Source organism: Rhinolophus sinicus, chromosome 11 (assembly GCF_057876585.1).
Source record: "Rhinolophus sinicus isolate RSI-liver-muscle chromosome 11, RSI-T2T, whole genome shotgun sequence".
NCBI lineage: Eukaryota > Metazoa > Chordata > Mammalia > Chiroptera > Rhinolophidae > Rhinolophus > Rhinolophus sinicus.
The window spans coordinates 8,939,092-8,966,464 of record NC_142511.1 but is presented as its reverse complement, the minus strand read 5'-3'; the positions used below and the strand labels follow the sequence as shown (position 1 = coordinate 8,966,464).

The 27,373-nt window shown below is 43.1% G+C and overlaps 1 protein-coding gene across 2 annotated transcripts; it reads left to right on the top strand.

Annotated features, from left to right (window-relative positions):
* Positions 1-5,960: 5,960 nt before the first annotated feature.
* LOC109446012 (protein Cryzl2-like) lies at positions 5,961-26,812 on the top strand. 2 transcript variants are annotated; one of them, XM_019729116.3, is made up of 10 exons: positions 5,961-6,148; positions 6,231-6,339; positions 8,392-8,488; positions 9,821-9,879; positions 10,422-10,487; positions 11,259-11,368; positions 12,226-12,307; positions 15,769-15,950; positions 18,351-18,579; positions 26,552-26,812. In XM_019729116.3, exons 1-10 carry the CDS (start codon positions 5,976-5,978, stop codon positions 26,618-26,620), a joined length of 1,176 nt encoding a protein of 391 aa, XP_019584675.3. In that variant the 5' UTR covers positions 5,961-5,975; the 3' UTR covers positions 26,621-26,812. The 2 variants fall into 2 exon arrangements, with proteins under 2 accessions (XP_019584675.3, XP_088657714.1); XM_088801588.1 differs by lacking the exon at positions 26,552-26,812 and adding an exon at positions 23,407-23,646.
* The last annotated feature ends 561 nt before the right edge of the window (positions 26,813-27,373 follow it).

The window sequence follows — 27,373 nt, the reverse complement described above, 5'->3', positions numbered from 1 at the left end:
TGTTGAGATAGGCAAATCTCCCCCTCCATAGCTTTTTTGTGTGCGCTGCTTTCCTATTTCCTCTTGCCATCATGTTAGACTTAGAGTCCAAGAATGAATCGAGCCCTGCTTGACATTTCTTCCTGCCAAACAACACAACTAACCAGTTCCCCTGGATCACAACAGGATGCTGGGGGTTGATAAGTGAGAAGCAATTAAGGGAGAGGATAAGCACCTCCTCATTGAAAGGAGGTGGGACGCACATCCAGACCTCTTGGAACCTTGCTTTGTCAGTTTATTAGCTTTTCATCAGATAAGCCCGGGAGCCACATGGGCTTCGAAACAGACTGTCCCCTCACACACTCCAGTGTCCCCTTTTCCATCTCAATTCATGAACTGCATGTCCCACTAGGACAGAGATTTTTGTTTGTATTGTTCGCTGCTGTATCCCCAGTGACTAGGAACAGTGTCCAGCACGTGAATGGTGTCTAATAAATGTGTTAAGTGAATGAACTCACCCATTCATGCATCCTTCCATTGATTCAATCAAAATGAGTATATACTATGGGCCAACCACTAGGCTTATTCTAGATAAACAGAGATAAATAATACTTATTTTAAAAAATGTATATTCTGTGCCAGGCACTTTACATACATTGGTTCATGGAATCACAATTGTTTTACAAATGGGGAAACTGAGGCTCAGATAGAAGTCACTCGCTTGAGGATATATGGCTGGAAAGTGGTGACGCTGGAGTTTCTCACTGCTTAATTCCAAAGCTTACTTCTGTGCTCTTTCTACATCACCACCTGCTTCCAGCCTCATGCCTCATTCTCCAGCTCAAACCATAACTTCAGTCACAGCTGACCACTTACAGCCCCTTGACCAATGCCAAGTTCTTCCATGGCTCCTTTTACTGGGACACACATACTTGTGCCTTCTGCCTGGCTAGTTCTTCCTTATCCCCGCTGTGGAAGCCTTTCTTGAAACGATGCTCTCAAAATGGAATGGGTTGACCTTTTCTGTGCTCTCACAGCCCCCCTTTGCAGCCCTCTGTCATAGGACATATCACAGACATTTTAGATGCCTTTTTATGTGTGATTCTCTCCACTAGACGGTTAAAGGTTCAGGGGCAAGGATGGTCTTCATAAGTGCTGCCGTTTATTGAGTGGTGCCATATACTCATTGACCTTGTTTAAGTCTCACAGACACCACCTGAAATGGGTATTATTATGCTTGTTTTACAGATGAGGAATGGAAGCTCAGGAAGGTTAAACAACTTTCCCAATGTCACAATGAGTAAGTGGCTATACCAGGAATTGAACATAGGAACATCTGATTCCAAGACCCCAAATCTTTTCATTTTACTGTTATCATCAGAATATCCACAATGCTCACAGCTTAGTTGCTTGGATAGATAAGCAGATAAATACCTTGTATATGATGAGATTAGCAAGCTGATATAGATTTACACAAAGTTCTTTGGGGGAACACACAGAAAGGAAGAATTTGTTCTCTCTGGGGAAGGTGGGGCTGGAAAGGCTTCATAAAGTTGCCAGAATGCTTGGGACCTTGTAAACTTGTTCCTTAATGACAGTTTAAGGAGGAAAAAGATCCCTGCCTCAAATACTGGTGGTTAGATTTGGGGGCCACATTAGCCATTGAGAGGTCACCACTGCTTCCAAATTGGTACATCTGGCTGCCAGGAATTTAGCCCAAATGCCTGCTTGTATCTGCTTAAGTCATGACTGGTAACCAGATAACCCAGTCAGCAATTGTTTCATTAAAACCGTGTGTGTGTGTGTGTGTGTGTGTGTGTGTGTGTGTGTGTGTTTGTACACTACCTTACGTAACCACAGTTTTAATCTTATACATTATACTTTAAATTTAAATGAAATCAGTACATTTTCAGGCTCACAGCTACATGGAATAGGCTAGTCATTCCTAATTATGTGTTAGCTTCTCTTCCTGCATTTGTCCCTTAACTGCCAGTGTCCCTGGAGGCTGCTTTCTCTATATTCTCTCCTTCAGGGAATTCACCTATTTTCTAGGCTTGAACTACGGTAAAATTCCTATAAAATTAATCTGGCTTTGAAATTGAGGTACAATACCTTCTTTGTCTGCTCCGGAGGTTGTGAGGAAGGCCCAGTGGGTGGCCGGATATTGTCGTTGGGGCTCTGGCATCAGGCAGGGACGGAACTTCTGAACTGCTCCATTTCCTAGCTGTGACACTTGGGCAAATTACTTCACCTCCTTCAGCCTACAGTCTTGATCTAGAAAATAGTAAAAATAATAGTATCCTAGTAACAGGACTAATGTGGGGACTAAAGAAATAATGCAAAAGCACTTAGTGACTGGTTTAAGTTATCAGTAAGTGATAGCTGTAATGATAATGAACGATTACTCTCACCTTTGGCAAGATGAAGTAATTTGGGTGACAGCGATGTGAAATTTTTGAAAATGTGAATTATTATTATTATTATTATTCGTACTGTTTAGTGAAACCCAGAGTTCGGTAGAAAGAGAAGCAAACAAGAAATCAGGGAAGCCAGATCTTCAATGGTGCTCCTGCCCCTAACCTGCAGTGTGACCTTGGGCCAGGCTCTCTCTGAGCCTCCGCTTTCTCACTTGTAAGGGAAGCAGGTTGATTAGATTATCCTGAAGATCCAGCCCAGCTCTGAAATTCTATGATTCCCTGAGTGTTGGAGCAAATAGGTTATGTAGCAAATCTTACATGGTTTTTGGAATAGAGTAGGTCAATATATACGACATATATCAATGGCCAAAGTTCATCTCTGAGGTTGATAAAAGTTAATTCCAATTGCGATCATCAGAAAGAGCAATCTGGGGAATTCAATGAAAGGCAAAGGACTCACACACCATCAGGAATTTTGGGGGACATCATTGCGGCAGAAAACAATGCAATATAGTTCCCCCCAACCCCACGCGTGGTTTCGCTGTCTGTGGTTTTAGTTACCTGTGGTCCAACTGCAGTTCGAAAACATTACATGAAAAATTCCAGAAACGATAAGTTTTAAATTTGCGCCTTCTTCTGAGCGGCAGGATGAAATCTCGCGTTGTCTTGCTCCATTACGCAAGTACGTAACCACGTTGTAGACGCTCCCCGTCCTTTCGTAGCCAATCACCTTGGTCCTATCGGCTGTGGCTGCATCACAGCGCTTGTGTTCAAGTACCCTTATTGTTCTTAATAGCCCCAAAGTGCAAGAATAGTGATGCTGACAGTGTGGATATGTGAACGAAGCCGTAAAGTGCTTCCTTAAGTGAAAAGCTACGTATGTGTTGGGAAAAAAATGCAGGGTCTTAGAACATGTTTCCTGCGAATAAAGGGGGACTACTGTACTGAACTAGTCAGAAAAAAAAGGGCAGATTATGCCCAGCAGCTGTATCCTTAGTCATAGAAGTGGATGCACGACCCCTTGCAGTTTTTTGGACGTGGCTTTAGATGGTAATGTGCTGGTAAGTCTCCCGCACAGCTTGCGGGCCTCCTTGCTTCCTACTTTCCTCGCAAACTGGGTACTTGCTACTCGCATGTGCTAGACGTGGTGGTAAACGCTGGGCCATTGAAACAAAGTCTATTCTCAAGTTGCTGACGAACTCTTGGGTAAAATATTTAAACTGGGGGAAAAAACTTTTACATTTTCTGCATAGTTCTGTATGGAGCTTACATTGTTTATGTATTGTTTGTCTATTACTCTGAAAACAGAGCTGCTTTTATGTTCAGCTCTGGCTTGCTTCTCCACCCTCGGCCCTCCAGCAGCTTCTGGATGTTAAATATTATCTCTTCCTGTGAGTTGTACCAGAAGGAAGAGTCATCTGTTACTCTTTTACTTCCTAATGGGCCCTCAAACTGGTTTGCAGGGCAGTTAGGGATTCTTGCTCTTTCTTCGCAGTGGACTGATCAGTTCAGATTTAGGTGCTTGGCCTTCTCCAGGGCTCGAGTTTCTTCTTCCTGTTGTTCACTTTTCCACCTTATCCTCCAATAAAACAACATAACCAGAACCGATAACAAAAACTAGACAGTATGGAGTGATGGCTGCAGCACTCTGAGGGAGAGACTAAATATTTCTTTTGCTACTATGGCAACTATCAAATGCCTGTCACTTACCTTTGAAGCTCTTTGGAAATGTGAAACTTATTTTGCATATAAGTGCTTAAAATCACGTCAATTACCGAAGATACTTTCATCTCCCTCCAAGATTCTTCTTAAAGTGACTTTTACTATCTTCTTCAGATATGGTTATAAATGTAGAATGCAGTATTGATACATTTCTCCAACCTCGCTGATTCTCATAGTCCCTGAAAATGACAAGGGACTATAAAAGGATGTTATAAAAACCACAATAGAAAAAATTTCCATAGAAATACTTAATCAAAAATAAAAGACTTGATGCTTAAAGATCCTTCCAATTATCTGGAAAACTGCTACTAGATAATGGAGGGTTCATTCAACAATTCATTAGAGAAGCATATATTAAATGCCTGTAAGTATTGCCTTGTGCAAAGTACTGCAAACATAAAAGAGATTAAGTATGGTTGCTGCTTTCAAGGAGCTCAATTAAAAACTGCTTGCTTTACATCTTGTATAAATACCTAATATTTTACAAAACATTTTCCACATGTAACAATGGGAAACAACTCATTTCATCCTCAGAACCATCAATCCTGGTTTCATACTTCATAAACTTGAGATTTCTTATTGCTCACTGTTATTTGGCAGCCAGAATGTTCATTTTGATTATGATAATGCTAGTATTTCTCCATTGTTCCTGGTTTGATTTTATGTGCCTAATGACTAAGAGTTTACAAAAATGTCTCATTAGAAATAATTGTTTTTTTTCATTTTCTCACTTTCTAGTCCTTGTTCCTTGTAGGCATGAGTTTCCTTCCAAGGGCGACAGGACCTAAAATGACTTCAGATTCCCTGAGTGCTCTTAAGAAAACAGTGGCCTCTGCTGCATACATGTGATGGGGACCTGGTTCTTGGATTCCTTTCCCACCAAAGCCTTTAGACCATAATCTCCTAAATTCATTCCTACTTCAAATTTGCTGTTTTTCCTTTATTCCATTTTTGATCATTCCTTCCAGGTCATTTGCTACCTGGGACTATTGTTTCCACCACAAAACAGAAACAGAATTTAGCAACTTGGGGATTAGCCTGCCCAACGCTTTCACCTTATGGAGGAGGAAACTAGATGCACAGCCATCAGGTGTCAATGCAGAAGCCACACAAATGGGTGGTAGGTAGAGGCTGTACTCTGACCAGATGTCTTGCAAAGACATTATGCTGTCTTTAAAGCTACCTGTCCCATGAAACATACTTCTTACATTGCCAGTGTGTGAATATTTGGTTACTGTTGCAACAGAGGTCTACCCAATTGTATAATATCTGGCAGATTATGTTTTCAGTTTTTCCATAGTGTACTTGTTCACATAGGAATTATGTGGTCGTTGAATCAATTATGGAGCATCGTTTATGTGCCCGGCATAAACCAGGCACTGAGATCTATGAAAACGACCAGGTTTTGGCCTGTCTTTAACTGGAAGTATTCTTGAGACTTGTTTAGGATTTCACATTGAATTAACAGTAACCATATAGTTTCAGTGTAAATGGTCCTGAAAGGGTGAGAAAATTGGTAAGAATTGAACCGTAGTAAGGTGTTGAATGCAGACATTAAAGCCTTTCCCTACGCATTTAGGATTTCGCACGCACGGAGGACCTAAGAACCGCTCCTATATCGCCAAGTGGGATTTTAAAAGCCTCCCAAATTTGCTACAAAAATGCCAACAAAGGGTAATCTCGGGTAATCAGTTCCCTTTTACTCGTTTTATTTCCTCTCCAGCGGGCTCTACCTCCAGGAAGCCTGTGGAACGAAGGGACTCAGGCTCCCCGGGGTCCGTGCAGCGAGCCCTGCCGGTGGGCTGGCCCAGGGCACGGTCCTGGCTGCCACCAGCCTGAGACGAGTCATGCCCCGGGATGCCTCCCGGCCACTTTTCCGCTCTGCCCGGCACGTCGGGGGCGGAGCCAGCATTCTCCGCCCTTCCTGTCTGGGTCCGGCCACTGGCCTCTCACGACTCCCTAAGCGTGGCCATGGCGACGGCGGTTGGGGGACTTTGGGGACGGTGCTTCCCTCGGGTGTGGCTCTGCAGGTGCGAACCCGACTCTTCCCTGAGGCCGACAGGCAGCCACGGGGGTTGCCCCGAGTAACCCAATCCTTGTACCGTGTTGCAGGAGGGCCGGGCCGTGTGGCGGCCGCTACTACCGCGCAGCGCTGTGCACGGAGTTGAAGCAGCCCCTGGCCATTGAGGAGGTCGCCCCCCGCCCTGTCCGGCCTCACGAGGTAGGGTGAGCTTTCACTTTCCCCTTGTGGCCACCACACACAACAAACCGCAGGCTCCCTGGATCCCAAGAGCTCAGCTAGGGGGCGACCAGGCCACGGGAGCGCAACTTGGTCCTGGGCTAGAAGGGCCCCTTCTATAGCGTTCACAAAAAGGCCAAAAGGGCTAAAGAAAGATTATTCCTTAAAACACAAACGGAGGCCTCTTTCTGAAGGCCCAGAGCTGTTGCCTTAGAAACAGAGAATTCTGATTTTCACACGATTTTGCATAACCAACTGCAAGTTATTGATTTGCCACAGATACATGGACCCCGTCCTTTGCTTCCTCTTTGGTTGTCAGCATCTCATTTTCCGCCCACTCTCCTCCCCCAAACCAGCCCAGCAACGTCCTGTATTTCCTTCAGAATATGTTCCTTGTGCCCTCTTCTGGCACACCGCAGTGATTTGGGGTGGGGTTAGTGTAGGATTGTGGACATTTCCAGTAAAATGTGGAAGTCACTTGGGCTTTGTGGGTTGACCACTCTGGTGACACAATGTCATTTGACGTGGAGAATGACAACTTCTGACAAGGTGCCTCAGTGTCAGGGATGACTGGTGAGAGGGAGAAATGTGACTGCAGCCCTGAAGTGTCACCAACACAGACTGTGGCTAAAAGGATTATTTGGGTGAGCACATGATGGCAGCCAATCTGCTTCTTGGGACCCATGTGCTGAAAGAGGTTTATACTTGAATCATCCTTGAATCAAGGTGGAGTGGTTTGAGGTCATGTGTGTCCTGCACTTGTCAAATGTCAACAACTAATGTATCCTACGCACCATGGCTGAAGGCTGGGCTCCTTTGTTCTGTTCTTGGCCCAGACGCTGACTATGTAAGGAATTAGCTCATGAGAGCTGGGACTATGTGAGTTTACCCTCATTACATCCCCTTAATCTGGAATGGTGCCTGGCACATGGCAGATGCTTAAAGCATTGTTGAATGAATGCATTTTGTTGATAAAAATACCTTCTCACCAATATGGAAATGTACCTCTGTACTAAAATGGAAATTTAAACAAAACAAATGACGTGGACTCTTTCAGCCTTTATTTCCTCCTGTAATTCCTAGCTCTGTTTGAGATGAGTTAGTCTAGGACAGTAATGCTCTAACTTTAGCCTGCGTCAGAATCACCTGAGGCTTATTGAAACAGTTTGCTGAGCTTTGTCCCCAGAGTTTCTGATTTAGTAGGTCAGGGTGGGGCCTGAGAATTTGAGGTTCCCAAGTGACACGTGCTAGTGATCTGGGGACCACACTTTGAGAACCCCTGGCTTATAAGGTCTAGAGAAACTGCTGGCTACTCTGCTGCAGGCCAGCCTCAGCTCTACCACTGTCGTGAGACACAGAAGCTGGGGATCTAGGATCTAGGAGGTCACTCTACCTCCAAGAAGATTCCTGATTCCCTAAAACAGATGATCATGTTACCTTCCTGCTTAAAATCTTTTAATGGCTTCCCATTGTTTCCACTTTGAAGACTGAAATCCTCAATAAAGCCTACAAACCTTTGGAGGGTTTGGGCTCTGCACTCTAACTCCATCTGTTTCTTCTCTTTGTGGTCTGGGCCTGGTGGTTTTCCTTTTTGTCCCCACCACAGGGCCTTTGCACATGCCATTGCTATTGGCTGTGCTAGCCCCCCCCCACCCCCAACTCATTTTGAATAGTTAACTCTTAGCTGTTCTTAGTTCAAGTGTTACTTTCTCAGGGATTTCTCCTGACCATCCCAAAAAGGTCAAATCCCCCTCATTATGTGCTTTCATAGTACCAAATATTTCTATCTTTAACATTTTGTGTAGGAGTTGTAATTTAATACATAAATTCTCATAGTTATTTGGTTACTGTCTGTCTTCTATACCATAGTTTTAGCTCCATGAAGGCAGGAATCTTATCCATTTTGCCACAAGATTGTACACTGACACTTAGTTCAGTACCTGGCATATAGTAGGTTTTCAGTAAATATTTTGGTCTAATTGAATGAACTTCGTCTCCACAAATATGTACTGCTCTACTCTATTTCTTTTGCAGGTCAGAGTTGATGTCCATTTCTGTGGAGTTAACTTTGCTGATATTTTGGTCTGCCGTGGTCAGTATCAGGAAAGGCCCCACCTTCCTTTCACACCTGGTGAGTATGAAGGGGCCATGTGACTGCTGCAGGAAAAGAAGATACAGTTTCCAGAACCATGTGCTTCATCTCAGACACTACTGGGTGGTGCTTGCCTGTTGTCGGTGATATCTCAGACATATTAACCTCACCACTAATTAGCACTAGACGGTGAGCCCATGGAGGGGAATTTCTGTGACGGTCTTACCCTCATTATACTCCCCCCATCTTAGCATTGTAACTGTCTTATAGTAGATGCTCAATAAATACTTTAAAAATGAATAAATGAGCACACGAACGTTCACATGTCGTATGTTCACAAGAATTCTGATCCGAATCATCATTGGTCCTATTCATTCCCTTTTATTCTTCGAAATTGCCTATATTTTGTTTTTTCGCTTAAGGATCACAACCATCTGTTTTCAGCTAAAACTCTCAGTCCTCACAAACACATTCCCAAAGAAACCTAATATCAAAGGATCAGAAAGATGAAAACAAGTTTATACATTTCTAGCAGCCCACTGTCTGATTTTCATTATGCCCAATCTGATGACATTTAGATTCTGAATGTGTGGACAAAGACTGATTTCTGTTGTTGAAATTTATTGAAAGAGATGTAAGAATAGCTCAGCATGTATATGGTACATGTATATCCTATCTATATAGATGTGTACTATGGACACAGTAATTGTGAAATCGTTGCTATGTTTTGGCCTCCGGGTATTTGGTTGTATCTCAACAGTTGGAACCATTTCCCTGTTTGTATTTGCTGAAATGCTGGGTGGGGGGAGATGTCATATTCAATTCAGTTATTCCTCTGGCTGCTCAAGTGGGAAATGTATGATCATTGAATTCAGAAATTTCAGAGGTGGAAGAGGGCAGACAACACCAGTTCATACATGTGAGCCAAGTACTATATGGATAAATACAGTTCATGTCCTTGAGGGGTCTCATCATCCAGAAGAGGAAACATGTCAAGAGATAAATGTAATATGATGAGCATTGTAATTGGGGTGTTGTAGGAGCCGAAGGCCTCAGTGATCAGGGTCAAAAGTATGTACTTGTATACCTGTGATTCCCTGTGCTTTTGCCCATTGTTGAAATTTTCATCTGTGTCCTGGTGAGAATGGGACTGCTATCTCTTTTTAGGTTGTGGTCGTGAAATCTTAAATTAACTTTCTTGTGCTTTGGGTAAACACTCTCACCCCTCTTTCCTGGATGGGGTGGGTGGGTCAGGAGCACTTAAACCCTCTCAGCTACAGAAAACTGGTAGGTGGGCTGTGGATCAGGATTTTCTCACCTCCGTGGTGCTGGGCTTTATAGATAACCTAATCTTGAAACAATTTGTTTCAGGAATGGAGTTTTCTGGGACAGTATTGGAGACAGGCAAGGATGTCAGCACAGTGAAAGAGGTAAATTAGTTGAAATCTAGAGAATTGATGCATGTGGTTATGAGAAATGTGCTAACTTATTTGTAGCTAATGGTCTTGATTCTCCTGGTCTTTGCCAGTCAACACCAAAGGGAAACTGAGATAGAGGGGGAAGAAACAAATTCTGAATTGGGAGAAGGAAGCCAGTGCAAGTTCCTGGCTTCATTACACCTTTGATTACTAATAAAAGGCAGTGCCTTGATCTTTAGTTAGTGAGAAAATTCTCAGGTTGCAGCCTCCTGTGAAAGAAATTAACACTGGGATTCTAAATCATATCCAAATTCATATTCGAATTGATACCCCTATCGTTGTCCAAAATGTGCTCAGGTTGGCCTGGCAACCTGGTGGGGGTTTTGAGAAAATGACTAAATTATTTACTAAGCATTAACTCTGAGTAGATAATTAAGGCAAATCTGTGTCTTATGAAGTCCGAAAGATTTTCTTTCTTTTTTAGATTAATTCAGGAAGAGATAAATGGCAAGGCCATGCGTTTGAACCTGTCCTTAATGGTATTTTCTCTTCAGGGAGATGGAGTGATTGGTGTGAGTGACTTTAATAGTATGGCTGAAGAGTACATCGCTGACCAGAAGGTATCCCTTCCTCTCGATATTAATGCTTAGGGATTTCCCCCCCTTTCTTTTCTTTAATCCCACCTATCCCTCATTCTCCATTCTCCTTCTTCCCTGCCTCGCTTTTTCTTTGTATTCATTTGGTCATATCTTGTTTCTCAGCCAAGCACTTCTTTCTTCCAACTGCTAAACTCCATTTCTATATTGGCGTGACAATCTTTGCACAGAACTTTGTGTGGAGTGGTTTAATGTAGAAGCATTTTGTTTTCTAAGTCCTGGAGCAACTGACTGGCTGTCCCATTGGACCACAGTTAGGTAGTTTTGGTAGAAAAACTGGTTTGAGGCATTGAGCTGGATGTAATGGTTTCTCTCCACATGAAGCTTGGGAAAGAGAGCCCAGGGAACGGAGCCAGACAGCGTGGTCCAATCAGATTGTGCAGAATGTGAATGGAGCCCCCTAGTGGAGAACAGTGCATAATTTTCCCCACAGCTTTATTGTGGTAAAATTTACCTAATATCCAATTCACCCATTATAGTGCAGTGGTCTGTGTTCCAGTCTCCATAAACCGGTTCCTTCCTGAGCAGATGCAACCCTAGGATTTTTGAAGATTGATGCACCCAAATCTTGAACTTGGCCACAGCTTGCTTGGTCTTGACTTCCACTGGGCTTGGTTCCTGACATGTGTTTCCCTTTGCAAATCAGTCACTTAATTAAATCATAATATTTACTGAGCAGCCTTTATGAATAGGTACATGTGCTTAATCCCTAAGTCACTACTATCTCTTTTCTAGGCACTGTGGCAGATTCCAGAAAGGGTCCCCCTCCGAGAAGCTGCTACCCTGCCTGTGTCCTATGGCACCGCGATTATTGCTCTGGAGCATCGGGCATGTACCCAACCTGGGTAAGGACTGTGTAGACAACAGAAGGCTGGATAGGACCCTTCTCTGATATCAGAAGTGCCTGAGGTCTTGCCCCCTTGAGGTCCTTTCCCTTGGCTGACCTTTAGCTCATGTTTAGTCTATCTAAGTAAAGGCCAAAGGGACGCAGTGACTGGAGATGGGCGTCTGGTCACGGTGGGGATATCCTTTTATCTGAGAAGGAATGATCGACTGTGAACTTGGCCACTATGAGTTTCGGGAAATACCTCCCTCAAACTTAACCACTCTGGATATCACTTCCTACAGAACCTTAAAGTTTAGAGAATTCGTTTATTTAAACTCGCTTCCCTCTGATTTTAATGGAGGCCTGTAGTATTTGTTTCTCTGAAGCTTGGTTGGGTGGACCTAACTGAGGTATTTCAAACTCAGAAGTACCGAAGTTTCCCACTTTACCTGAAGTATACCTGCGCCCTTTGATCTTTTCAGAGAGACTCAGCATTACCCCAGGGAGTTGGGTTTAGTTGAGAAGTGATTATTACGTGATCGCCTTCTCAAATTTGGCAGTGTGTAGCATGAATATGATTTTAGGACAGAATTTCTGAGTATATCAAAGGATGGGTTGCCACTGGCATGAAGAAGAGGCTGCCTAGAGAGATTAAGGAATTTTTTTCCTGGGAAGTCTTCGAAATGACCTAATTAGCACTGATCTAGCCAGCACCCAGCCCTAAAAACTGGAGAATGGACGTACGTAAAGGGTTGAATGAATTGGTTTCTAAGTTCTCTTCTTGCTTGAAAATGTCCTGGTTTTGAAATATTCATGAAATCATATTGCTGAATGATTTGTAGTTTCTGAAGTAACGTTCACCTCTCTCTGGCACAGAGAAACTGTTCTAGTGACGGCAGCAGCTGGAGCCACAGGCCTCGCAGTGATCGATGTGGCAACAAATGTCCTTCAGGCCAAGGTACTTGTATGTTAGATTCTGCACTTAAAAAAATGATACCTCCACCCATGGTTTTCAAACATGGGATACACTCATTCATTTATTAAAAACCACGTGCAAGGCGCTGGGATTACAAAGTCCCTAGAGTAGGGTGTTGACAAGTGTTTGCCTGTAGACAAACTAGTGAGTGGACCCAGGAGTAAATTGCTCATCCTTCCAGTTACTGGAACCTGCCAAGGTCCAACTCATTCAACAGCCTCTGCCGCTGCTGTTGTTCCTTCTACCTGTAGGGCTCTGTACTTCAAATTTAAACTCAGATGCCACTTTTTAGGGAAGTATTCTTTGTCCCTCAGGAGATGTTGATCCCCTTCCCCTACTATTTGTGTATGGCCTCGTAGCATCCCAGACTTCTCTTTTCATAGCACACACCTCAGTGTATGCTTAGTCATTTACTTGTGTCACTATTGGACTAATGGCTCCCTCCTAATGTACTGGAATCCCCATGAAGGCAGGGACAGTGTCTATTTGGTTCATTATTACCATGCCAGTACCTGGCATGATGCCTAGACCATGGCCAGCACTAATAACCATTTCTTGAATGAATGAACAATTGAAAGAAAGACTGACGTCTCTACAGGGGCGTCTCTCTGAGGCTGTGGGTATCAGAGAAAGGGTTTCTTGGAGAAGGTGGTCATTTTAAGCTGACTTTTGGAAGGGCTGGTAGCAGCTGACTAAAGGAAGAGGGATGTGAAAGCCACATTTTAGTGGTGGGAGGATCGTGTAGTAAGATGGAGAAACGGGAACTAGCACGATGCGTTTGGGGAATTGTACATGGTACCTGTGGGGCAGAGGATGTGTGTGGGGAATGGTGGCAGATGACTCTGTGGAGGTTGGCAGAGATGAGTCCAGAAGGTGCTGGAGAATTCCAACGTTTGTTGGAAGCCATTGAGGGTTTTAAGTAGGGAAATGACATGATCATCTTGGCATTTGCAAAGTTCATTCTGGTAGCAGCGGGGACGAGGGGTGGGGGCAATGTCAGGGGTAGTCAGAGGCAGGAGGGCGGATTCTTGGAGCAATCCAAGCCAGAGGTGGTGGTACCTGAGTCAAGGCAGTGGAGGCGATGACTTGAGAGAGAACAAAAGTGGAAGGAAATGGAGAATTCAGTGACTGGAGAGCATCCTGATATTGTTGAAGGAACGAGGATTTTGACGTTAGCCTATCCTAGGTTCAGATTCCAGCTCTGCCTTTAGCTTAATCGCTGCAGTTTCCTCATTGGTAAAATAATGTTTTCCTTAGAGGGTCATGCGGATATTGAAATTACATGTACAATGCACCTGTTAGAGGGCATGGCATGTCGGTAAGAATCTCTTAAAAAGGGATCTTGTTGTTATTAGACATTGAGTGAGAAGGCACAAACTAGGTTAATTTGTGGATTTGCCATTTGTTGAGATTGAGAACCCAGGATGGAATGGCGAGTTCAGTTTTGGATGTTGCAGAGTGTTAGATGCCCGTGGAGCACGCAGCTGGGGTCACCAGGAGATACAGGTTTGGAGATAATTGGGTTGATCTGGAATTTCTTCAGATGGCATCTCTCCTTCTCACCTTAAGTTCCTTTGGGAAGGACATGTGAGTTCTGAAAGCAATCTTAGATATTACCTGGAGGCTCCTCATGGAATCTTAACACATTTCATGTAAAAAGCAAGGGTTTTTAGCACTTCTTCGGCAGGAGACCAGAACTGGTCTCATTGTCTGGAACCACTGACTATTTAACATTTCTAGGAAGATAAAATTATGCCATTTGTTTTAAATAGTTACAGAAGGTTAAGTAGAGAGAAAAATTTACTTTAATTCAGATATTAAAATTAATCTAAGCTGCATTTTCTTCAGCAGCAATAATGGTTTTACCCCAAAGCAAACAAAAACAAAATGAAAATGATGTGATTATGCCACCAACTTGGAACAGGTCATTTCGATAACACCTTCCATTCACAACATTTTATAATGCTTTCAGAGTGCCTCCACAGCAATATCTAACCCTTGACCCTCTGAAAACCCCTGAGAGATGGGTAATGTACGTGTTTATCCTCCCTATTTCACAGATGAAGAAAGGAAGGCACAGAGAGAGAGAGAGAGAGAGAGAGAGAGAGAGAGAGAGAGAAATTGATTCATGGCAGGTCTCACCAGATGGAGTGAGAATCCTGGGGTTGGAATCAGGAGCCTGACCCTAGTCAGGTGGTGCCCCTCGTGTCTCTGTGTACTCAGCCCTCCGTGACCTGGAGCTATCTGAGGGTTCCACTGGGGAGTATGTGAGGGTAGCTTTCAGTTTCAAATAATTAGGGGTGAGTTTGGAATTCTAAAGGCACAGGTGTTCTTGGGTGTTTGAACACAAGTTCTGAATATCACCTTAGGGCTAAAGTGCTCTGGCTGATGGTAAGGCACTCCTAGGCAGTGCTTGAGTGTTTGAAACTTTTCTGGAGACTTCCATGCCCCAGAGCTCCTCATAGTACGGCCTGCAGCCATTGATGCCATCTTTGCCAGGCCTTAGGCATGGTTTTCTCCCAGCGTGATGGAGTGGAAAAGCACGGACTTTGAAGACAGGCCGTGTTGGGTTTGGATAGTTGTTCTACCACCTACTTCCCTCTATAGAACGGAAGTGATTATACCTCCCCATCGTGTTCTTATATGGTTTCAATAGAATCCATGATTGCATATGTGTAACAATAGAGTCAATTTATCTAACACTTTGTTTTCTAAATGTCTCATATACAGTTTTCCATTGAAGTCTTAAAATAAATCTTATGGATGAGGTAACTGAAGCTTAGGGAAGTTGGCAGGCAGTATAGAGCTTAAGGCCATGAACACTAGAGACGGGTCAGCCTGGGTTTGGATCCCCGTTCTGCCTGCCATTAGCTGTGTGACTTGGAACAGTTACTTAACGTTTTTTGCTTTGGTTTCTTTATCTCTAGAATGAGCATAATACTAGTGTGTATATCATGGACTATTAAGATGAAGTGAGTTATTAAAATATGTAAAACATGCAGAATAGTGCCTGGTACAGAGTAAGTACTATGTGTTTAGTTTTTTCTAATGTGCCTTAGGTAACACAGCTGGTTAGTAGCAGAGCCAGGATTTGAACTCGGCTCTGTCCAACGTAAAGGTCTTTCCATTGAGTCATGTTCCAGTTTCTCGGAAGTCTTTGCTGGTCTTCTTGATCTGGGTTGGCTACCTCTTGTTTGCACTTCTGGAACCCTCTGTTCTTCCAGGGTTCTTGGAAATGTGCATCCGATGGCTGGTGGGATGTAGGGAGGCCAGCGTGACGGTGCTGTGTGTCGGGCCTGATGTGCTCCTTTGAGGCTGGTGCTAGGACGGCGGCATCACATTGGGTTCCTTCATTACTACCCTTTGGTTGCAGGTCGGAGGGTGGCGTGAGTCCCTCATGGTACATGTACTGGAAACTCAGAAGCTCTGTGTTCTTTATGCAGGTAATAGCTGCGGCCGGAAGTGATGAGAAGTGCAAGCTGGCGATGCAAAGGGGAGCGCAGTCCAGCGTGAACTACCGTCAGGGCAGCCTGAAGGAGGCAGTGAGAAAGCTGCTGGGCAGCGGCGGGGTGGACGTGGTCATTGACACCGTGGGAGGACGTGTCTTCCTGGAGGCTCTCCGCAGGTGCTTCAAGCCGTCTTTCCAGAGTGGCCCAGACCTGGGGCTCTGCGAACACCTTTCCAGACCTCTGTCTTCCTTCTGGCCTTGCGTTCCTTTTGTCTTTGCTGCTCACTTTTCCTGCAGGCCTTGGCATCAGCGAGAACAGCTGAGTGAGTGGGTGGAAAGAACTTGAAGCAGAGTGAAAAAGCAGGAAATGCTTAAATATAGCAAAAACAAAATATCCAGCTGGAAAATACCCAAGAAATGACTGCAGACTCTCTAGTTGGCAATATTAAATGCTTTAGAAATTAGACATGTGTGAAATTCAGCTGGGCTGGCCCCCATTAACTGCTTTACATACATGGTGTGGGTCATTCTTGGGGAGGTCATCGTCCGCATACTAGATGTACACCCTCTTTTGGTCTCACTGGTTTCTGAAGCAGCCAGCGGGGTAGGTGTCTCCTTGACTTATTTTTTTAAAAAATCACTGGAGAGTTGGTGCGACCATCATCTGTACACCAATTCTCATTCTGTTTTCAACCAGGGGAAAAATGGAGTAATGTGGGTTTCATTTCTCCTCTGTAATATGGGTTTCATTTCTCCGGCGCTCCTGGCAAGCGCAGTTTGTGGATTCTCACCATTTAAAGTAGAAGTCACAGAAGCAGAGAGAGCAGCTGGCCCACAGGTGGAACCTCGTTGGCACTGAGGTCCCCAAGCATCACTGCAATGTGCTTGGCACTGTGCTTAGAGAAGACGCAAAGGAAGGAGTGTTTGCCTAAGTGGAGAGACAGACAGAGCTGCTAGTATTCACCCTTCTCTTGTCTTCTGGGAAATAATGTTTTGACACAGCCTCTCATTTCCCTTCTAAAAGACGAAAAGCAAAAACCAAACAAACATAGGCATATTTTATGTCAAAGATGTTTACCAAGTTTATTTTTACAACTCATTACTCAGCGTGCATTGTATGGTTACTTCTCATAATGGGCTCCAGACGACATGCATGAATTTTTGTTGATTATTCAAAACTCTCCAGAGAAGCACATAAAGGAGCCCTCAGGTAAGTCTTTGTGTAAAGGAAATGATGCTTCCTTAAAGTGCCTATCTTCTCATTCCTGCTTCCTAAATTCAAAAGCATCACGCTGATTTGTCTCTGAGTACAACACAGGGGATGACGTTTGTTTACACCCGGCTTCCTTCCACAGAGTAGTGGAGCAGTTAAATAGACTGTCTTGATTCTCAAGTGGGTCTGTTTATAAAACTGGCTACTTCCTTTGGCAGCCCCCTACTGTCTTGCTTATGGATTATATTTGTATTTTCCTATTGAGGAACCCAAAGTGATACAGGAGGGTTCACCCCTGCCAGTTTGTAAGGCCAAGGGGAGTTCCCAGCTGGAGGTTTAATGCATATTCCTTTAAAAAAAAATTGTGGTGAAAAAAACACATAAGCTAATAGTTATCATTTTGACCATTTGTACACGTAAAATTCAGTGGCATTAAATACGCTCACAATGTTGTGTAACCTTCCCCCCCAAAAGCTCTGTACCCATTAAACAATAAGTGCCCCTTTTCTGCCCCCCAACACCCAAATAACCTCTATTCTACGTTTTGTCTCTATGAATCTGTCTACTACATTGTTTCTTTTTTCATTCTACATATTTTACTGTGGTAAAAAAAGTATGTAACATAAAACTTGCTATATTGACCATTTTTAAGCGTACAGTGCCGTAGTGTTACGTATAGTCACATTGTCATGAAACAGATCCCCATAACTCTTCCATCCTGCAAATCTGAAATTCTGTACCCATTAAAACAACACCTCCCCAGTGCCCCCTCGCCCCAGTCCCTGGTAACCACCGTTCCACTTTCTGTTTCTCTGAATTTTACTGCGTTAGATAGAGACGTCAGATGAATAGAATCATACGGCATTTGCCTTTTTGTGACTGGCTTATTTCACTTAGCATAATGTCCTCAGAGTTCATCCATGTGGTAGCATGTGACAGAATGTCCTCCTCTTTGAAGGCTGAATCATCGTCCATTGTTAAGTACACACCACATTTTGTTCCTCTGTTCATCACTTGAGGGACCTTTGGGTGGCTTCCACCTCTTGGCTGTGGTGACTGCTGTGAGCATGGCTGTGCAAACGTCTCTTCAAGACTCTGCTTTCAGTTCTTGTGGATATAGACCCAGAAGTGGGATTGCTGCATCGTATGTTAGCTCTGATTTTAATTTTTTGAGGAGCCTCCGTACTGTTTCCCACAGCGGGGGCACCAGTTTATAATCCCACCAATAGTGAATGGGGGTTCCAGTTTCTTTACAGCCTTCCCAACACTTGTTTTTTCTTTTCTTCTTTCTTTCTAAATAGTTGCCATCCTCAGGGGCATGAGTGTACATTGCTTTTACAATTTATTTTCCTTTTTTCCCACAGCCTGGCCTGGGAGGGCAGGATTGTGGTGGTTGGCTTTAGTGGAGGAACCATTGCTTCTGTGCCAGCCAATCTTCTGCTCCTGAAGAATATCTCTGCCATGGGAGTGTACTGGGGCCGATACCGGGACCAGAACTTTCCTGTCTTCTCCAGGAGCCTGTCCTCTGCTCTTCAGTACTGTCAGCAAGGGCGCATCCAGCCACACATCGGAGCGGTTTTTAAGCTGGAGGAGGTGAGATGCTTTTAAAGAATGGGGTGCGGGTAGGGTCAATGTGATGTGGACAATCTGTGTCCAGCTTCCACCTGCTTTCTGTCTGGATGCGATAAATCCGCTTAGGGAATGAAAAGGTGCAAATGCAACATAGAATAACAGGGCCTCACCGGCGGCAGAGTCACAGAGTTTCTCCCCGATTTCAGGGGTGTAGGGCTGTAGGCCCAGGCCTCGTGAGCCACCCGGAAGCAGACTCGGCGAAGGTCCTGCAGGAGAGGGGTTGGGATGGTTCTCTTTGCATCACTGGTGTCTCACACAGAGGGACGCCTTGGTACTTTAGGAAATAATTTACCCATGTTGAAATGAACTCTGAACTCCACAACACACAAGTCTAAGAAGGAGGCACTTAACTTGACCTTTGATTTTAGAACACAGACACTTTTAAGTACAACCAGATGATCTGAAGCTGGAGTTCTGTGAACCAAACATTAAATCATGCCCGGCATCGTATGACTATAATTCACCCATTAGTTACTGTCGTTAATTTTGTTGGCTCTGCACTCCCTGTTTTCATTCCCCCACAGTTCCATTAATGTGGCTTAAACTTCCTCCAAAGTGTAATTGCAATATAGTTGTAAATGGGGATCTGTTAGGCATTCACTGTGGAGTCTTTTTCTTTTTCTTTTTCTTTTTTTTTGGCTTAATTTGTTTTAACGTTCAAAAAACTGTTTTGGTAACTAGTCAGCCATCGATGAAGGCGGTGTTTTGTTCGTATGCAGATTAGCAGAGTCCAAGCTGTCAGTGCCAGACTTCATTGCTCACCAGTCGTCCATTTTTATGTTTTTTTCCTCTGATGAGGCATATTCAAAGCAGTTTACTTTCTTCCTCATCTTTTTGTTATGTCGGTCAAGAAGATAGTGTTCAGTGGTAAAAAAAAAGAACCGGACTGGCCATCAGAAAATGGGTTGGATTTTAGTACCAGCTTTGCCCCCCTCTACTTGCACCTTTGTGGGAGTCCCCTCACCTTTCTTACCTTCAGTTAACAGGGCTCTCAGATCCAGGGGTACGGCAGTCTTATTGGCTTTCAGACTATGCTTCAGGAGCCACAGCAGGACCTGGGGGTGGGCAGCTGTAGACTTGAGCTTCCTGGGTTCTGGGACCGCATCTCTGCACTACGTTTTTACTGCACTATGTTCATTCTTTTAAGAAAAAATGTTTTGGCTTAATATCTTGAAAACCACCCGTTTAGAGACTTGCTGGGTCTGCATCCAACTTGCGGCTTTTATCGTGTGGCTTGTAAACTGAGGTTTGCTTGACATGAGGCTCACGTGTACCTGTTGATAGAGGATAAGCACAGTAGTGGAAACACGTGCTGGTGTGAACTGTCCCTTCTGTCCATCTAGGTGTTCAGGCAAGGGGAAAAACCAGAAGTAGGTTGTTATCTTCACTGCCCACCTTGACAGTTCTCTCTCCTCTTAAACGGAAATTAACTACCTAGTTATTCACTTCCTGTCAGCTTCCCTCTGCCCTTCTCCTTTCCAATGAGGATGCTGCACGTGGGGTTTTTCTATTTCTTTCTACTCTGCTGGCCTTCCTGCTAGCAACTGGCTCTCTGAGGCCATGCTCGCTAACAGTTTCAAGAATCTCGTTCCCACACTATCCACCAATTACGTTTTCTGTTTCTTTCAATATGCAAACTGTTTCGAGGAATAATAATAATAGTAACTCCCACACATTCGGTACTTACTATGGGTCAGTACTGTGCTAAGTACTTGACATGCATTTTTTCACTAACTATGGGTCAGTACTGTGCTAAGTACTTGACATGCATTTTTTCACTAATCATCCTAACATCCCGTTGAGGTATGAACCATTTTTATCACATTTTACAAACGAAGAAATCTCACCTGCCCAATAATATGTGGAAAGCGACAGACCTGGAATCCAGTCCAGGTTGGTCTGATGCCAGAGTCTGGGATCCTTCTGACCATGTCAAACTCTCTCCTCAAACAAGCCAGGAAGTTGCTTCTTAGAAACTTTATTTCAGAGTCTGAAGTTTATCCACCCGTCAGAGAATTATCTCTGTGAAAGAACTACGGTATCTTAGAGTTAAAACGATCAGGGATCTTGAATTTTCCTGAGTAGTACCAGAATTTATATATTTTGTTTGTTTAAACTGAAGATGATTAAATGGATATATAATTAATTTCACTTAATTTAAAACGTGAGTAATATATTTTCATGTAAATCAGTTAACATATTGGAAAAAAATATTCTCAGAACGTGCTTTGGGTTTAGAAAATGATCACTGTGTATGTGTGTGTGTGTAATATATATATACATGTATATACATGTAAACATATGTATATATGTATGTGTATGTCTATATATGTGTATATGTATATATATGTATATATATGTATGTATACATAGATACACATAACGAGAGAGATACTGGTGCCTCCCAGCTTGCATGTTTTCCTGAATGTGTGGATTTATAGCTGTGACCTCGCTAGGTGATATTAACATGACCACATACTTTGTACCCTTTGGAGTAGGGTATGAACTTCCGTAGCACTCTGTGCTTCTCCTTTACCTGCTTAGAATTACTTGTTCGATGCCTGTCATTCCCACAGACCACACACTCCATGAGGAGAAGGCCAATATGCCATCTGCACGTCTGTGTCTCCAGGTTTCGGCGGGTACTCACTGTCTGTCGAATGGCTCATTGAGAGTAGGGGCCGCTAGGCAGGGTTAGACCGCCAGAGTTCAGAGCCTGGCCCCACCTGGCTGTTGGGCACATTGCTTACATCTTTGTGCCTTATTTCCTCATCTGCGATGCGAGCAGTCATAGACTCTACCTAGTAGTGTGGTTATGAGGATTAAATAAGATAATACGTGTAAAAGCAGATAGTGAACGCTTAGTATTTTTTTAAGCAAAATCGACAGCTATTAAAGAGTTGAGCTTTCCAGTTCCCTTGAACTGTAATACTGCTGCAGTGTCATAGTAACACATTTCTGAGGGCAAGATTAGAGAGGCAGACTTTAGATTTTGAATGTTAACTAGAATTTATTGTTTGCTGATGGGTTACATCTGTGCCATGGTGGGTGGATCATGGCTTAGCCCCGTGATCTGTTTAGAGGATGATACTCTTTAGATGTTGGGAGTCTGTTTTCTGTAGGGAGCTGCCCACACGCGCCTCGGCCTGACACCACACTTAAACCTCGCGGATCTGAACTTGCTTATTATATGAAGTTCGGGTGAGACCACCACCTGACCCGATTGAATGGATAGAAATTGTTCAGTTGAAGTTTGCTGAGCGTATCTGTGGAATATTCCTAAAAATGAAGGTACTCTTTTAGTTTAGATGGTGTATTATTTTCACCGCACCGATCCAGACCCAGTTTGGCAGGTATGGGCCTCCCCATACCTGCCAGTCCCACGTGCCCCAGGCCTTGGCTGCTTGTCACACTTCTCCAGTGATGGCACACGCAGTGGCCGTACAGCCCAGACCTTACCCCTGGGGGGCCCATCTCCTAACACTGCTGATTGTCTCATGCTTTCTGGGGCTGAAGGCTGACCGAGGCAAGGCCTCCATTTTTCTCATGAGGGGTGGGAGCTGCTGCAGCGTCTGTGCAGAGGTCTGATCTGAAGGACCTGTGGAAGATCTGTGACCCTGTGTCCAGACACTATGACACAACCCAGAAGTGTGGGGAGCTCACTCCATGGAGCAAGCCTGGACAAATGAAAGCCCAGAGATAGACTGCTGCCTTTGCTGCTCGCAATGGACTGTTCCGGTAGCAGTGGTTCCATCATGTGGTCTTTCTGCCGAGGCCCCACGTGAACAGCAACCAATGTGTGTCCCCATGAAACTATGAGTGGTTCAGTAACATACCTCGTAGTTCCTCTCCTCCTTCCTCAATTCACTTCCCTGTCCCCCCACCCTTGCCTCCCTGGATTGCAATGAAACCTTAGGGCACACATTCTGATTAGGGTCTATTTTCTAAGGAACACAGGCTGATGCTTAACTTTGAAAATGTATTTATTTTTGTGTTTAATAATACATGGCTGGACTTTTTTTAAAAAGTCAGGTTTTTTGAGGTATAATTTCCATATAGTAAAATTTGATCTGAGGTTTGACAAACCTGTATAGTCCTGTAACTACCCCACTACAATCAAGATGTAGAACGTTTCCATCACTCCGAAAAGTTCCCTTGTGCTCCTTGGTAATCAGGCCCCTTCTCCTACCCACAGCTCCTGGCTACCACTGACCTGTTTTTTCTCCCTATGATTTTGCTTTTTGAAGAATGTCATATATATATAGATGGAATCATACAGTATATAGCCTTTTGAGTCTGGCTTCTTTAACTTTGCATAAAGCTTCTGAGATGCATCCCTGTTTTAGCATATGTGAGTAGTTTGTTCTTTTTTTTTTGTTGAATAGCATTTCATTGTACGGATACACTGGTTTAAAGGATATTTGATAATTTTCAGTTTTTGGTGATTATAAATAAATCTCCTATAACTGTCCACGTGCAAGTTTTGTATAGGCATACATTTTTATTTACTACTGGGATTTCTGGGTTATGTGCTAAGTGTATGTTTAATTTTTTAAAAAACTTACGTAGGCAGTTAATTGGCTTTATTTCCAGAGCAGGGTTGCCTCCCTACCCCCCGGTCTCCAGTGGTGGCTAGATAATCTCATTAGATAGGAATGCCAGTTTGAAAGAAATCCTTGTAGAATCCTAAAAATAATTGGCATAGATGTTCCTTAAGAAGGGACAGGCTTTACTACGTCAGCAGCTCGCTTTCTGTGCCTCAGTTACTGAGAAGCAATTCTGTTGCAGTCTCTTACAGCCCATCAGTTTGAAGAGAAGGCCACTGTCATTGCATTCCTACCAAAGTCCATACCATGTAGGTGTTCTGTGTGTGTGTGTGTGTGTGTGTGTGTGTGTGTGTGTCTGTGCACACGCTTATGTATTCTGGATGAGAAACTGAAGCTCCAGCGTTGTCTGTCTGAACATTTCAGGGTTTTGTTTGTACTGATTTTATGCTCTATGTTTCACTTTTAATAACCACCAAACTGTTTATCAAAAGTGGTTGTTATTTTGCATTATTTTGCATTCCCATCAACGACGTAGGAGAGTTTTCGTTACTTTGCATCTGCCAGAATTTAGTATTGTCAGTTGCTTTGTTTAATTGTAGTTGTTCTAATCGGTGTGAAGTGGTATCTGATGGTAGGTTTAATTTCCAGTTCTCTAATGAATAATGATCTTGTATATCTTTTCATATGCATGTTTGCCATCTGTATCTTTTTCGGTGAAATGCATTGACTGACTTTTTTTTTTTTTTTTGACTGACTTTTAAAAGAAGATTAAGATCAACTTATGACGAATATAAGTCTACTATGACAGTGTATCGGTAATGAAACATTTTTACCTTTTAAAAACAATCCCACTCAGTCCCAGATATATTCATTCATTCATTCGCGAGTTTATTTTACTCATTAGACATTCACTGGGTACATTCTGTATACTAATCATAAAATGTAGACTTAAAGAATTTATTTTTTAGTTGGGAAGCTCTCAGGACAGTGCAATTATAGGGTGAAGACCTGGTTTCTAGAGCAAAGCATGAATCAGCATAATATACGAATATTTAGGGAAGTATAGGTTACTCAAATTATTCCTGTTTGATGAGCTAATTAAAAATTACAACAGCAGAACCTAAAGCAAAAGCAATATCCTCACCCTGCCCCCAAATTCCAGGTTGCAAGTCTCCAGAGACAAATTGAATGATGGCTTCATTCACTGCAATGCATAGAATCATTTCTGCGAACAGCCTCTATATTTGCCTGGGCATCAATGTGGAGATCGTCCTTCTCTGCGATGCAGCCTGTAAAATCCCAAAGGAGGAAAATGTCCCCAGGCATCTGAGTTAGCTATCCAAAGACTGGTCTAAAGCCCTGTACTTTACTTCTGAGTTTCTCATTAAGCCCCTTATCGCTCTCATTAAGCAACTAGTCCTTAATACCACAGCTTGTCTGTTTTCCCAGCCCAGAAAGAAAACACAGGGTGGGAAGGGACGGAACGGGGTTATTTTTAGAAGCAGCTGCAATCACAACAGAAGTGGCAGCTGGACATAGAGAAGTAGCAGAACATCTGAAAAACAGGCAGTCAACTAAAGGCTGTTCAAATGATGAGATTCCCAAGTCACGGAACAAAAAGGTTATGCTTTCCCGTCAATGTTACCCTTTAAAGAAGTCAGGTAAATATCTGCTACATTTTTATAAAGATTTATGTGAACAATGATTAAGAATAAGGTTTAGCACCTGCAGTGACAACTTTCTTTTTATGCTAACATTTATGTGCAGGAGATTCCTCGTTTCTCTAGGATGGCACGTGAAAAAAGTATCAATATCTCAAATTATGCTTGTTTTCCCAAATACTTTGTTGTTGCACTATGCCAAGTCCCTGGGAACAAGTAACTTCTAACTACAGGGAGAGTGACGCAGCTGTGAGTCACATGGAGATGTACCTTTGAGTGATTGACAGGGATGAGTGTTTCAGACATCCATCTTAGACCTCTTCCACCTCCTCTGAATGCATCTAAATTTGTGTAGATTGGGAAGCGCTCTGTAAGGCACAGAGCCCCGAAAGACAGATGTTTTTGACACCAGCAATTTCATAATATAGAGAGATAGCCACGATGGATTTGTTCTCCTGCTTATTTTTACTTATTAATTTTTTTACGTTTTTTTTTTTTTTTTGTGGGGGGGAGGATTTCATGTGGAAAGGGTTGTGTAATCATAATCCTCATTTCAAAGCATATTTTCATCTTTCATGCAAGGCCCGTCTTTTGCTTTCATGTCTGCAAATTTATGGATGTCTGAATTTATTTACTCCCTTTATCCTCATTTCCCACTTGTGTTCCCCACAACTTTTCTTTCCCCGAGTCAGTCTCAAGTTACTTAAACTAAAGCATAGGGTTGTACTGTAGACTTGACTCTGTGTCTGGATTTATCACGCGGTGCTGTCTTTCTAAGATCCACCTGCGTTGTGGGTGCTGTATCCCATTCTTGGATTCTCACTGCTGCATAGTAGTCAGTGTACATCCACCATAGTTTACAGATCCGTTCCCTGCGATACACTTCCATGTTGACTGGATTCCCTGCCACCATAATCAAGACACTGCCTTTTACATTTAGATGTAAGATCTATTTCGAGTTAATTTTTGTGAAGGATGTAAGGACAGTGTCTTGATTCATTTTCTTTTTGCATGTGGCTGTCCAGTTGGTCCAGCACTGTTTCTTGAAAAGACTGTTCCTCCTTCATTGAATTGCCTTTGCTCCTTTGTCAAAGATCAGTGGACGCTATTTGTGTGGGTCTATTTTGGGGTCTCTAATGTTCCGTTGCTCTCTTTACCTGTTCTTTCACCAGTATCACACTGGCTTGATTGTTGTGGCTACTGTTTTGATTTGTGTTTCATAGCTTGTCCTTCTAAAAACGAATTTGAGATGGATTGCAATTTCAGTTACACTGTAAACAGGACACTTTTAATTAAAAATGATAAAAATTGTAAAAAAAGGAATTCACTGATTCTTCTACTGATGGCTTCATTCTTTCAAAAGCTAGCTCACACAGAAGTACTACAATAGAGTATAGAAAGCCCTGAGGACTTTTTACCTGCTGTCATTTATTTGACAACATTGAAAATTATAGTTTAGACAGAGAAATTCTGAGGTAGGGTTATTCTTAAATATTGTTTTCCTTTGAGTTTGTGGCAATTCTTTAGTTAGTATTACATAGTTACCTATATACAGTTCGTTGAAAAGATATCCTAGTGCTTTAGCTATTTTAAAAGTGGAACCAACAACAAATGTATATATTTGAAATTTTATTTGTTTGTTGAAATTTGCGTGTATGCAAGCCTGACTACACTTTTTTGAGATTTCTTTTCTTTTCTTTCTTTCTTTCTTTTTTTTTTTTTTAGGTCAATGATGCCTTCCTTCATGTAATAGAGCGCAAATCCACGGGCAAAGTGCTTATCTCCCTCAAATAAATCCTCACCTCTGTCCAAATCCAGCATGACCAAATCCACACTCATCATCTTTCCAAAGACCCAATTTCCCTCCTGTGTTTGTAACGGTGTTACCACCTCCCATGGTAATGCAGGTTCAGAATTTTTTAGAGTCACCTTTGAATCTTTTTTCTTATTCCTCATAATAAATGTGATCATCTGTTTTATTGTCCAGACTTGGGCCTATTTGAGAGGGAAAGGTAATGACACCAGGAGCACAGGTGTCCCAGGCAAACCAGGGTGTATGGTCACCCCATTCACAATGCCTCAATGGCCAAGTTCTGTCATCTCCACCTCTAAGATATCTCTCACCTCCATGTTCTCTTTTCCCTGCTGACTAATTATGTCTCATCTGCTAATTCCAGGGACCTAACGGGCTTTCCTACCTTTAAACCACCTCCACATTCTTGTTATGCATTATTGCCATGGCGACCTTCCCGAAGCACAGCTATGACTGTGTCTCGTCTTAGAAAATCTACAATGGCCCACCATTGTCTACCTGGTAGAGTTCAGACTCCTTGAGATAGCATTTCATTATGACCATGACTTTGCCCTTCTCTGCTTTCCAGCCTTATGTTCCACAACTCTGCCAGTCCCGCAGTCAGCACTGAGATTTCCTGTTCCCCCCACACCCCCGCCCTTTGCTCTGCTCAGGCAGTTTCCTCTACTCCCTTATCTCTGTCAAACATAAGCCTTCCTGACCTGTAAGACCTGCCATGAGCCTTTCCCCCCAGG